The sequence below is a fragment of the Artemia sp. Qi Xiang Cuo genome, chromosome 3 (genome assembly GCF_049724085.1).
Source record: "Artemia sp. Qi Xiang Cuo chromosome 3, ASM4972408v1, whole genome shotgun sequence".
In the NCBI taxonomy this organism is placed as follows: Eukaryota; Metazoa; Arthropoda; class Branchiopoda; order Anostraca; family Artemiidae; genus Artemia; species Artemia sp. Qi Xiang Cuo.
In genome coordinates, this window is record NC_142796.1 from 75347513 (window position 1) to 75359563 (window position 12051).

The 12051-nt window shown below is 37.5% G+C and overlaps 1 protein-coding gene across 2 annotated transcripts in view; it reads left to right on the plus strand.

The window, feature by feature from the left end:
* The window catches only part of phtm (cytochrome P450 enzyme phantom), a 79831-nt gene that overhangs the window by 36886 nt on the left and 30894 nt on the right, over window positions 1-12051 (plus strand). For both annotated transcript variants that reach the window (XM_089087135.1, XM_089087136.1), the window contains exons 3-4: window positions 5823-5973; window positions 10737-10882. In XM_089087135.1, coding sequence (XP_088943261.1) covers window positions 5823-5973; window positions 10737-10882 — 297 coding nt within the window. The remainder of the gene's footprint in view (window positions 1-5822; window positions 5974-10736; window positions 10883-12051) is intronic.

The following is a 12051-nucleotide window of genomic DNA, read 5'->3' on the forward strand; positions in this document are numbered from 1 at the left end:
ATTTTTTCATAATTTCTTGAATGAAATTTCCGTATTGAATATCCAAGAGTTGACTTCAAGAAAGAAATTGTTAATTACTGAGAATTTTTTTTTTTAATAATTTCGTGAATTAAATTTCTACATCAGTTAGCTAAGTGAAAATTGTTTGTCATACTGAGAAAAAAAAGTTACGTACCTGCGATTTTTTTAAAATTTCTTGAATGAAGTATCTATTATTTATATCCAAGAGGTGAAATTAATAAAGAGTTTTTTACTTACTTACAAATATTTTTAGAATTTCTTGAATGAAATTTAAGTATAGTGTGTATCCACGAGATGACTTCAATAAATGAATAGTTACTTACTGAGAATTTTTTCATGATTTCTTGAATTAAATTTCTACATCGTGTATCTAAGTCATGTAAACGATAAGGAATTTATTACTTACTTAGAATTTTGTCATAATTTCTTGAACTAAATGTCTTTGTTTATCCAGCAGGTGAATTCAAGAAAGAATTTGCTACTTACTTACAATTTTTTCATAATTTCTTTAATGAAAATTTCTGTATTGTGTATCCAAGAGGTGAGTTCAAGAAGGAATTTGTTACTTACTTACTTACAATTTTTTTCATAGTTTCTTAAATGAAGTTTCTGCATTTTTTTTCAAAAGTTTAATTAAACATCTCCGATTGTAAAAGCATTAAGAAATTTTCCAATTACTAATTACACTTTTTTTTTATTCAAATTCTACTCACAAATCAAGTTAATATATTTGGTTTGGGTTAACAACTAAAAAAAGATACAGAAATTTGAAGTTACGCTGAAATTTTGAAATTGCGTTATTCTCTGGCAAAGAGTGTGATGACCTGCAAAAATTAACAGAAAAAACTGTTTGGTACGGGGGCCCCTCAGAATTCAAAAGATGGTATATACTTTTATGCTCCTTCATATTAATCCTAAATCTTATGCATCATCATCATCACATTGATCACAAATAACAGCCATTTTGTAACTTACTTGTACTTGTGGCAGGACTTAAGCATCTCCGCTCTCCCTGGCGTCCAGTAGCTTCGTCATTGTGGTAAGCCAAGAGTCTCGGTTGTTTGCGAATGGCTCAATCAAATCAAGCCAGGACTTTTTCCATTTTCGTCCATACTTCTTGAAGTCACCGATTGGGTCTAGGTCAGCCTTGATGCAGGCAAGCCACGTTTTCTTTTGTCCCCTATGTCGCTTTTTCCATCCCAAAAGAGGTGTATATCTGAGGGCTTTATTGACAAAGGTGTGGTGTGGGTGGCGAATATGGTCGAACCATCGGAGTCTTCTTTGTTTAATTATAGAGACCAAATCAGAACGCTGATAGCAGATTTTGCGGAGTTTGACATTTCTGACACGATCACGGAGTTTAATGCCAATGATTCGCCTTAAACATGAATGGTCAAATACGTTGAGGGCTTGAATGTGGGATGCTTTCATAGTCTATGTCTCACAGCCGTATAGTAAGACAGACAGAACAAGGGCCTGGTAAATCCTTATTCTTGTCTTCAGACGAACATTTTTATGGTTCCATAGAGAATGATATTAGCTGGGTGAAGACTCCAGTAGAGAGTAGAGAGTGGTACTCCAGTAGAGAGTGATAAAGCTGGGTGAAGCCATTTTGGAAACCTGCTGATTAATCACCACCAAAAAGGATTGGACGCACTTCCACCTTTTAGCTATTTTCTGGTCACGAAGTTTTGAGTGTAATATGCGATAATTTCCTTAAGTTTTGTCTCCCATGTACCTCACACGAAGAATATCCTACAGTTTTTGAAAAACTAATCAAAAAACTTGTTCATAAAATAAGTTTTTCAAAAGAAAGTAAAGAACTCCATTAAACCGAAAATGAAAAAAATAGAATCAAATAATCTAGCAAACATACAGCTACCATGAATTAGTATCATTAAATAAATTAAACCCAAAACAAACAGAAATTAAAATAAGTCAAACTCAAAACGAGCAGAAAGCAGGGTTCTAAACCCTATGGTTTCTAAAAGCTAAAATATAATTAGTACTTTACTGAAAAAAATTCAAATGAATTTACTGAAAAAAATGTGCATTTTCAGTTTAATATACATATGCTAATATTTATTCCTTAAAGTCCTAATTAATTTTTTATTTCTTAAAGCTATAAAAGTGCATTTATTTAAAATGATTTTTTCAGTAAAGCACAAATTATATTCTAGCTTTTAGAAAGTTTTGACTGGATTTTCCTTAAGAAGTTTCTACGACAAAACTTTTTATAACAACCTTATATGCCCCCAGGGCATAATTTACAACCTTTCCCTGAGGGTTATGGGGGAGAGGGGGAAAGTTGCCATCCTCAAAGACCTAATTTCCAGAACTTTCAACTACGTTTAAACAAAATGAATATCTGCAAATTTTTATTGGATGTGTTTGGCGAAATGATAGGCGTGAGAGAAGGGTTAGCTGCCCTTCGATCACTTTCGACAATTAAAAAGGGCACTAGCCCTTTCAATTTCCAATCGAATAAGCCCTTTTTGAAGTTTCTACGACAATTCTTTCTACAAAAACCTTATATGCCCCCAGAGCATAACTGACAACCCTTGCCCTGAGGGCTGTGGGGGGGGGGGGGGTTGTCATACTCAAAGACATAATTTCCAGACCCTTCAACTATGTTAAAAAAAATTGCCATCTCAAAATTTTGATTGCATGGCTTTGGGGAAACGGCGGCCGTGAGAGGGGGGTTAGTTGCCCTCCAGTTACTTTATACTATTAAAAAGAGCACTAGCCATTTTAATTTCCAATCGAATGAGTCCTTTTTGAAGTTTCCACGACAACTATTTCTATGAAAACCTTATATGCCCCCAAGACATAACAAACGACCCTTGCCCTGAGGGCTGTGGGGGGTGTCATCCTCAAAGACCTAATTTCCAAAACTTTCAACTACGTTAAACAAAATACCTATCTAAAAATTCTGATTGGATGTGTTTGCGGAAAAGGTGGCGTGAGAAGGGGGCTAGTTTCCCTTCCAATCACTTTTGACTATTAAAAAGGACAATATCCCTTTGAATTTCCAATTGAATGATCCCTTTTTCAAGTTTCTACGACAAAGCTTTCAATAAAACCTTATATGCCCCCAGGACATAACTTATAACCCTTGCCCTGAGGGCTCCGAGGGGGTTATCATCCTCAAACACCGAATTTCCAGAACTTCAACTACTTTGAACAAAATGGCTATCTCAAAATTTAGATTGGATGTGTTTGGGGAAAAGGTGGGCGTGAGAGGGGGTTTTGTTGCCCTGCAATGAATTTCGATTATTAAAAAGGGCCCTTGCCCTTTAATTTCCAATCAAATGAGCCCTTAAGTTTCTACGACAAAACTTTCTATAAAAACCTTATTTTCCCCCAGGGCATAACTTACAACCCTTGCCCTGAGCGCTCTGGAGGGAGTTTCCTCTTCAAAAATATAATTTCTATCTGGAAATCAACTACCTTGAACAAAATGGCTATCTTAAAGTTTTGATTGAACGTGTTTGGGGAAATTAAGGGCGTGGAAGGGGTGTTAGTTGCCTTCCAATCACTTTCGACTATTAGAAGGGGCACTAATAATTCCAATTTCCAATCGAATGAGCCCTTTTCGGTGTTTCTACGACAACTCCTTCGAGACGAAGTGCCCTGGTCTAGAAGTAATAATAATAATAATATATTGTGCCAACTGCCAACATCGTTCTTTACTTGGCAGCATTCTTTACTACCGTGCTGCCTATGATAAATTATTTGATATAGTTAGTGTCTGATCGACTACTAGTTGCATTTATCATAGGGTCATCAATAGCTGCGATCTATGTTCGCGGCATTCTGTTCAGTATTTTCAGAGAAAAGTTTCAAGCACCCAAACGTAATCTAATAATCCAGATTGTCCATTGTGTAGAAAAACTGGATGAACAAATCTCAATGCAGACGAGTATTGCTGTCCCTTTTTTCCGTTTTCTCAAAAGAAACTAGCTCGGACGGCTTTTTCACTTTTCTTTTTTCTTTCCTTTTTCACGCTATGAGCAAAGACTACTCAGAACAAAACAGAGAAATAAGTACTCTGTGGGACGAAATCCCATTTTATACATTAAGCACCATTTGCGCTTTAGCGGGTTTTAAGGGGAGCGCTGGAAAGTTGACAAGAGTGGAAGTGCTGCGCAAAGCAGAGAATTAGAATCAGCACCGCCTAAGCAAAATCAATATTACTTTTTTGTAGTTTGTGGATGGCATTAGAGCCGACTGTTCATGTTTGAAAATTAAAAGATGAGAAAAACTGCACGAAGGTGATCCTAAGCGGATTGGGCAATATTTTCAATTTGAAAAGCCCTTTTGGTACCAGCGCGAGCGATGCGAAGCATCGCGAGCGGGAATGTTTTGAAAATGACACTTTTTGTAGAAGATTGACACTATTCTGCCGCCCAAAGTGGCACCAAAAACCTGATGTGTGGCAACCCTGTTGGTGTTTCAACAGTCAACTATGATAGTGGATTTGTAAATTTTGTACAATAAAAAAAATTGGAGGAACTTAAATAGTTCATAAAGTTTGCTATGGCCTCCAACTTAGCCCACTAGTACAAGCGCCAGCATAGGGTGTCTACTTTTCATCAAATTAGTCTTAGTAGCCCATCAAAGTCCCCCCCCCCTTACTACAATCAGCAAGCTAGGGGGCGTACTTTTCATCAAATTCGTTTTAGTAGCCACTCAAAGTCTCAACCTGTCCGAGTAGCTACATAGGGAAATCAAATTTGTCTTAGAAACCCCTCAAAGTCTCTGTGAATAAGACGAGCTCCTATGCTAATTTAAAATCCTTTCTCGTAGCCTTACAGGTCTTACGACGTCGTATCCTAACGCCTCCTGTAATCCTCAAAGTCTCAATGAATACGACGAGGTCCTCTGCTAATTTAGAATCCTTTCTCAGAGTATTACAGGTCCTCCGACGCCACAATTTCTCTATGACCATGTCACAGGTGCTCTGAACATTTTGGTAAATTCATGATGGGGAATTGAGGGGTTATTAGCATATATTATTCTAGATTCACTATCTATTGTTCATTGTCTTTTTCTTTTGAATATAATTTAACTTTCTTTTTTCTTGTTAGTGAGTTAATTAGTTAGCTAATGAGTCTGTAATCGTATCTCATTCATTTTAATGATTAGTAGGTTCTGTTTGCAGTGACTTTTAATCAGACTTTCATTACTTTTGCTTTTGAATTTTTACTGTAACTTTCTTGTTTCCTTAGATTCAGTGATTAAAACTGAGGAGGCTGTAATTTCGGCTTTATCTTAGCAAGTGCTATTCTCACGTCATTTTCATGGCAATAAATTCTGCTCCTTTGCTTCGTTTTTATGTCCAGCATTCACTGAGACTTGAGCCCAAATCCCTCCAGCCTGTGTTTGTCTGCTCTAATTCCTTATGAAAAAAATATTTATCCTATACTTGCTGAATTGTGATCATAGAATGTATGTGATTTATTACTGGACAATGTATGCCGACGCATTAATTTTCTGCAAAAGATAATTATGAGCCTTTTGGTGAATGTTGACATCGGGTTGAAAGTTCTTGCTACCTCCCTACCTTCTCCTCAGACATGATTGTAAATGAAATACAGGTCCTGTTATTACTAACTGATATCATATTCGTAGTCTATGCATTAGTATTGAATAATTAAAAAGAAATGCATAATGTCAAGTGACCAATTATTCATAAAGAAATTTATTTAGCAAACAGAGGTATTCATATTCCAAAAAAATAAATAATTTGCCAAACGCTAGAAAAAGAATTCCAGTTTAAATAATATTTTTTTTTTTAGGAAAAATACGGCAACATCTTTGCAATCCAAATGGGCTATGTGCCAACCTTGGTTATATCTGATCCTTATCTTTTAAAACGTCTTTTCTTGATGGAGGCCTTCTGCGGACGAGCACCACTCTATCTGACTCATGGAATTATGCAAGGCTATGGTACTATTTGTCCTTATTACTTCGTAAATAAATAGTGACAGTTTTGCCTGCTATATGTTGCAACACTCAATATTCCGTGATGTATTTTCCACAGAATGCTGGAAATTCATTTTTGTTACAGATATGGCACTATCTGTAATTATGAACTGAAATAGCGAGGCTGGGTCCTAGAAAGAATAGGAACACTGTCAGGTCAAAAATATATACAATTACTTTTAAGCTTGTTACGCAATTAGGTTTTTGCAGAGAACTCTAAAAAGAAAAGCAATAATTGAAACTGAAATTGAATTGCTTCTTTTATATTCTTCACTTTCTGTTCTCGTCGAGATAATGTTTATTTGCTATTTTTTTAATTGCTAATGGATATTGGAATATTGGCTCTTGAGGGATCCTCCCTGAGACCATTGAAACAAAAATATATTTTGGAAATTTTGTGCATTGCTAATATAGTAAATTTTTATTGAATCAAATTAAAAACAATCATATTTGATGTTAAAATTCAAAAATTCAAAAATCAAAGGTTGATGTTAAAATTCAAAAATGAAAAATAAATTTTCACAAATATGAAGGAGTCTGTCAACCCTTTCAACTGGTTGTTTCATTTATTCCCCTTCCCTATCCTACCCTATGATAGGGGGTATAAAGTAGACTCGTAAACCCTCCAATATGGCCTCGCCTCTTTTCCCAATTTTTTTTTCAGAGATGCAGGAATTTAGCATCTGGTTCGAAACAGAGTCATGCAAGAAGTTATAATCTACATTACAAGAGGCATAAAGTGAGTCCAAGGCCCTTTAAAATCCTCCCAACCACCCCTGGCAAATTTCTGGCAGAAATAATGATGTGTTACACCTTTTTTAAACCAGAATTCCTCAATTATTTTCGATTGGTATTTTCTTCCAACATCATCTTACTTGCTTAGTACTTACTTAGATCCTCCTATGCCTGGTGGCGCATAGGGCAGCGACGGTTGACCTCCAACTTGATCGATCTTGTGCCAAAGACCAAATTTCATTTAGAGTAGTTCGAAGACTCACCACCTCTTTCTCTATGGATCGAGCTAGTCTGCTGCGTTGTCTTCCACTCCTTGGAATGCTGGGTGGGATCCAACACCATAAATTGTGTGCGAGGCATCCTTCGCTCATGCGGGTCATATACCTCCAGTACTTCCAGTAGTCCCTTATCTGGGTACTTGTTAGTCTATCGGTCCAGTGTACCGCAATGATTCTACGCAGGCAATTATTCTCGAAACCAAGTAGTCTTTTCTCAGCATTCTCTGAAACAGTCTCATCCATATAAAGGTACAGAGAGTACATTACTCCTAAACAATCGCAATTCCTACTTCTGAGAGTAATTTCTACATCTCCAAATATTCTTCACCTGAGAAAATGCTCCACTTGCATACGCTATGCGTAGCGAGACTTCTCTATGACAATTCCCATCTTGGGTAATTGTACTACCGAGGTACTTAAATTCTCTAACCCCATCTATATCAGTGCCTTCGTATCGAATGCCAGCTGCAATGGCCATCACAACCCCGTTTGACATACTTTTCGTTTTATCAACATTAATCTTCAGGCCAATAGGGGCAGCTTTCGCTGCTAGTTTAGATTATGTTGAATGTTCTCTGGGCAGTGAGCCACGAGAGCGATTTTGTCATCAAAATCGCAGTCGTGTATTTGACACTCGGGGCTTAGTTGTATGCCTCCTCTAAACTGGCAAGCTCGAAGCACAAAATCTATAAGCATTGCAAATAATGTTGGAGATAGGTAACATCTTTGAGGCACACCGGAGTCGACAGTGAGCCACTCTAACACCCCATTCTCCGTCTGGGCTCCACAAACCTGTGCAGCATATAAGGCTTTAATCATATTCATAATTTTCGTAGGCATTCTATACGCTAGGAGAATTTTCCAAATTGCCTCTCGGTGGACAGAGTCAAATCCTTTCAAGAAGTCTATATACACTAAAATAATCTGCCCTTGCCATTCGTTTGATTCCTCCAGCAGAACACGGAAGCTAAATATCAGGCCGCAGCAAGAACGATTTGGGTGGAAACCATGTTGCTTATCCCTTAAAATCAAGTCCACTTGAGTCTGAATTCTACTAAGTATAATCTGACATAGAACTTTACTTCCGACGTTGAATGTGATGTAATACCTTTCTCCAGTTATCGCATGATGTCTTTCGACCTTTCTTGAACAGTTTCACGATAATGCCTTTTTCCAGTCAGGAGGGAAAGCCTCGTCGCCCCACACCTTACCAAGCAACTTAAATAGTGGGCCAGGGAGAGCTTTTTCCCCACATTTCAACAGCTCCGGAGGGACTCCATCACATCCAGTTGCTTTCTTATTTTTTAGCGACTTAAGTGCTATTATATTTCCTGAAAGAAGATGGGGTCCAAATAGATATCCAAATTAAATAGGGACGCTTCAGGGACCAACAGTGGCTCATAGGGTATCTGCTGGTTCAGAACATCCGAGAAATATCCACTCCAGCGGCTCTGGACTTTTACCTGATTGGTAAGCAGCTGCCCACTTTTGTCTTCTATGAAGGGGCAAGGGTTTGTTTGTGCGCCGGAAAGCTTCTTAGTAAGCATATAGACGGTTTTACTATCACTTCGACTGGCTGCTCTTTCTGCCTCAGCTGCTATGTTCTCGGCATATGTTCTCTTGTTGCAGACGTTTTCACTCGCTTATGGGCACATTTATACTGTTTTTTTAAACTATCACAGTATTGCCTATCGCTAATCAGTATGCTGATTAGATGAATGACTAGGTGAGTATTTATCAACAAAAGCCTTAAGATTTGTTCTTTCCCGAATCAGCTGCCAAGTCTCTTCACTAATCCATTCTTCCTTCCTTTGTTTCTTATATCCAAGAACTTCCACTGCAGCATCTTTTAGGCACTCCGATAGTGATATCCAAAGACAATCTGAACTTGTTTTGTCGGAGTCGTCGAAGCTCAAAGTTGCGAACCTGTTTTCTACCGCAAGATTATATTTTTGACGAATAGTCTTATCACGGAACTTCTGGATATCAAATTTATTAACTGTAACTGACACTTTCTTCACCATCTTCAACTTGATTTTGCACTTGGCTGTAACTAGTTGGTGGTCAGAGAAGCAATCGGCTCCGCAGTAAGCTTTGACATCTTCAAGGGACCTTCTTCTGCGCTTACTGACAAGTATATGGTCGATCTGGTTTCGAGTGGTATCATCGGGTGAATTCCACGTGTATTTGTGGATAGTCTTATGGGGGTACCATGTACCACCTACAATCATGTCATTAGTGACACTATAATCAATCAGTCTCATGTTATTTTCACTGATTTCACCAAGTCCATGAAAATCGATCACCGTTGGTGCATAATCCTGGATGCAGCCCACTTTCGCGTTCAAATCACCACACACAACCAATATATGGTAACTATGAACTTTACTCGTGACATCACTAAGCGACTGATAGACAGTGTCCTTATCAGAGTCGCTGGATTTTTTTGTTGGAGCATACACTGCTATATACGTCAATTTTGCCAGAGTAGTCGCAGAACGCGCTCTCAGGATACGATCGTTGATTGATTCCCAATCAAGAAGGCATTTCTTTGCTGCACTACTTAAAGCCAGGGCCACTCCAGCCGCTTTAATATGCTCTTTCCCAGAATAAAGCACATGATAATTCTCGCACTCAAGGGTCCCAAACTGTTGAATTCCTACCTCAGATAGTGTAGCCACATCTATCAGATACTTATCAAGAATTCTCATTACATTATTTATCCGATCCGGCTGAGTATCTGGGTTAATCGTTCTAACATTCCAAAATCCAATTCAGAAAGCATCTTTCGTAGCCAAAAATCGTTTCCAGGGGCGTTCTGGGTTCAATACCTCAAGATCAGTCAAAATTCCGGGGCCATTTGTCGTTGATTTAGTAAGAATTGTTTTTTACAGTGACAGGTTATTAGCCTGTTGACCAACCCTCAGCACTTTACGGACTACCTTATTTTTGCAATTCGTTTTAATTTATTCGAAAGTAAAATGACAACGGAATTTATTTTTCTAAAAGAAGGTTATGCACGAAGCATAAAAAATAGACAAAAAAAATCCATGATAAAATAAGCAAAAAATATAATGTGAGAGAACCAACTGAGTGCATCTACTTTTGAGTGCATCATTTCATGCCTTTGTATTATCATTTATAATCATTGTGTAATCAACTTCATGAAGACAATTGCCCTAAAAGGCATCAAAAACTACTATAAGGTAGACCAGTTTGCAAAAGTAAGTACCCCTTGTACCTGAACATGAACAAACTTGAGGTTCTTGCTGACAAGTCATTCTCCGTTATAGAGACGAAATCCTTGAACATTAGGGGTGTAATTTACTATAGGGCAGGGGGCAACTACCCCTCCCAAACCTCGGTTTGCCCCCCCCCATTCCCCAGTCCCCATTCAATAACTGTAGCCCTTTTGATCGGGCACTGTTTTGCTTTAAGGTCTCTTTGGTCCGGGCTACCACTCCTGCAAAAAAGATTGTTGCAAAAGGCATTCAGGAGCTTGAGCCCTTTTCTGCAGAAATTATTGGTGCTCTGAAGCTCCCTCTGCACTAAGTCAGGACTTAATTGGTTTAGCACTTGTAAACAAAATCTCCAGGAAAAACAAATAACTTGTCGAAGAGACGTCACTCTTTACTAAGCCAATGCTACCGCATTGAATAAGATCCACTGATTTTATGTTCCTCAGTATATTTAATACGTATTTTCTAATTACAGGCCTTGTATGCTCTGAGGGTCAAATTTGGCGAGAGCATCGTAAATTTGTTGCGCATGTTCTGAGAAATCTGGGGAAATGCAGAACTGCCAGTGGTCGAAACTTAGTAGAGGAGGTGATTATAAAAGGTGTTGACGACTTTGTTATGGTAATGAAAAGGCTAAGATTATTTTCAGCAATATAAAGCTTGAGGATTTCTTAAACACTTTCGTTCTGCTTACTTTTCTCTTTTTTCCAGAGGTATATCACTCAAGAACAAATATTGTATTTTTTTTGGCTTCTCTTAATTCCTCACACAAAACATTTTGCATTTAAAGGGGACAATCTCAACTTATATAAGCAACTTTTCTCTATGATTGCCCACAAAAGATTGTCAATTCCTGAACTTGGCTGCTATAAAAATACTTATAAAAAAAGTTATTTATCTACATTTTTTAATATATTGTTTTGTCGGATACTTCTTTGTTATTATTTTTTCTTCGCTATGTTTTTTTCTTATTTTGCATGTTTATTTTTTATTTATTTTTTATACAAGTTTCTCGAACTGACTTCTAAAAAAAAAAAAAAACCTTATGTTTTTTATAGAAGATTAAAATTATGTTGCAAAAACGAGCTAAGAATTTTAGCAAAAAGGTATCAAATAGCCCCTTGTTTAAGGTGGAATCAAGCAAGTATTTCCAATCCGTACTAAGTATAATGCAGGACCATAGCCCCTCTAAGATCTCCCAACTTCTTATGGCGAGTGTGCCTGTTTTTCTTTGTCTGAGTTAATAACAAGCAAACAGTTTCAGTCTGTATAACTAGAGAAGGAAACAACATCATATCCACTTTATAATCATTCGTTTTTACTATCATACACATGGTTACCCTAAATAAAGGGAGGGCCCCCGCCCTCTCGAATCCCACTATTTACCTTAAAGTTTAACCTTTTCAGAACAACGCTTCGAGAAGAGCCCATTTGAACTGGCTGCTTGGCGAAATAAAGTATAGTTCTTATAAACAGACAACCCGTCCTCGTATTAAAAAGTGACAGAAGTCTAATTAATTGAGTGGAGAAATCAAATCTGCAATAATCTGAGCATCATTCAATTCATCTGAAGTACCTCTTATAGAAAGTTTGATTATTTGGACCTTGAAACACTATGTTCAGCCTTAGGTGCCTTCTCCCATGAGAGAATCCGTTGGCCAACACCCTAACGGATGATGTGAAGCTATGCGATACTCTATTGCATTTAGTTTTATTGGATAAGCGGTCTATAACAAAGGTTCATTTTTCATGAACAGCATATATTTTTAGCGACGAAGGGTATACCACAC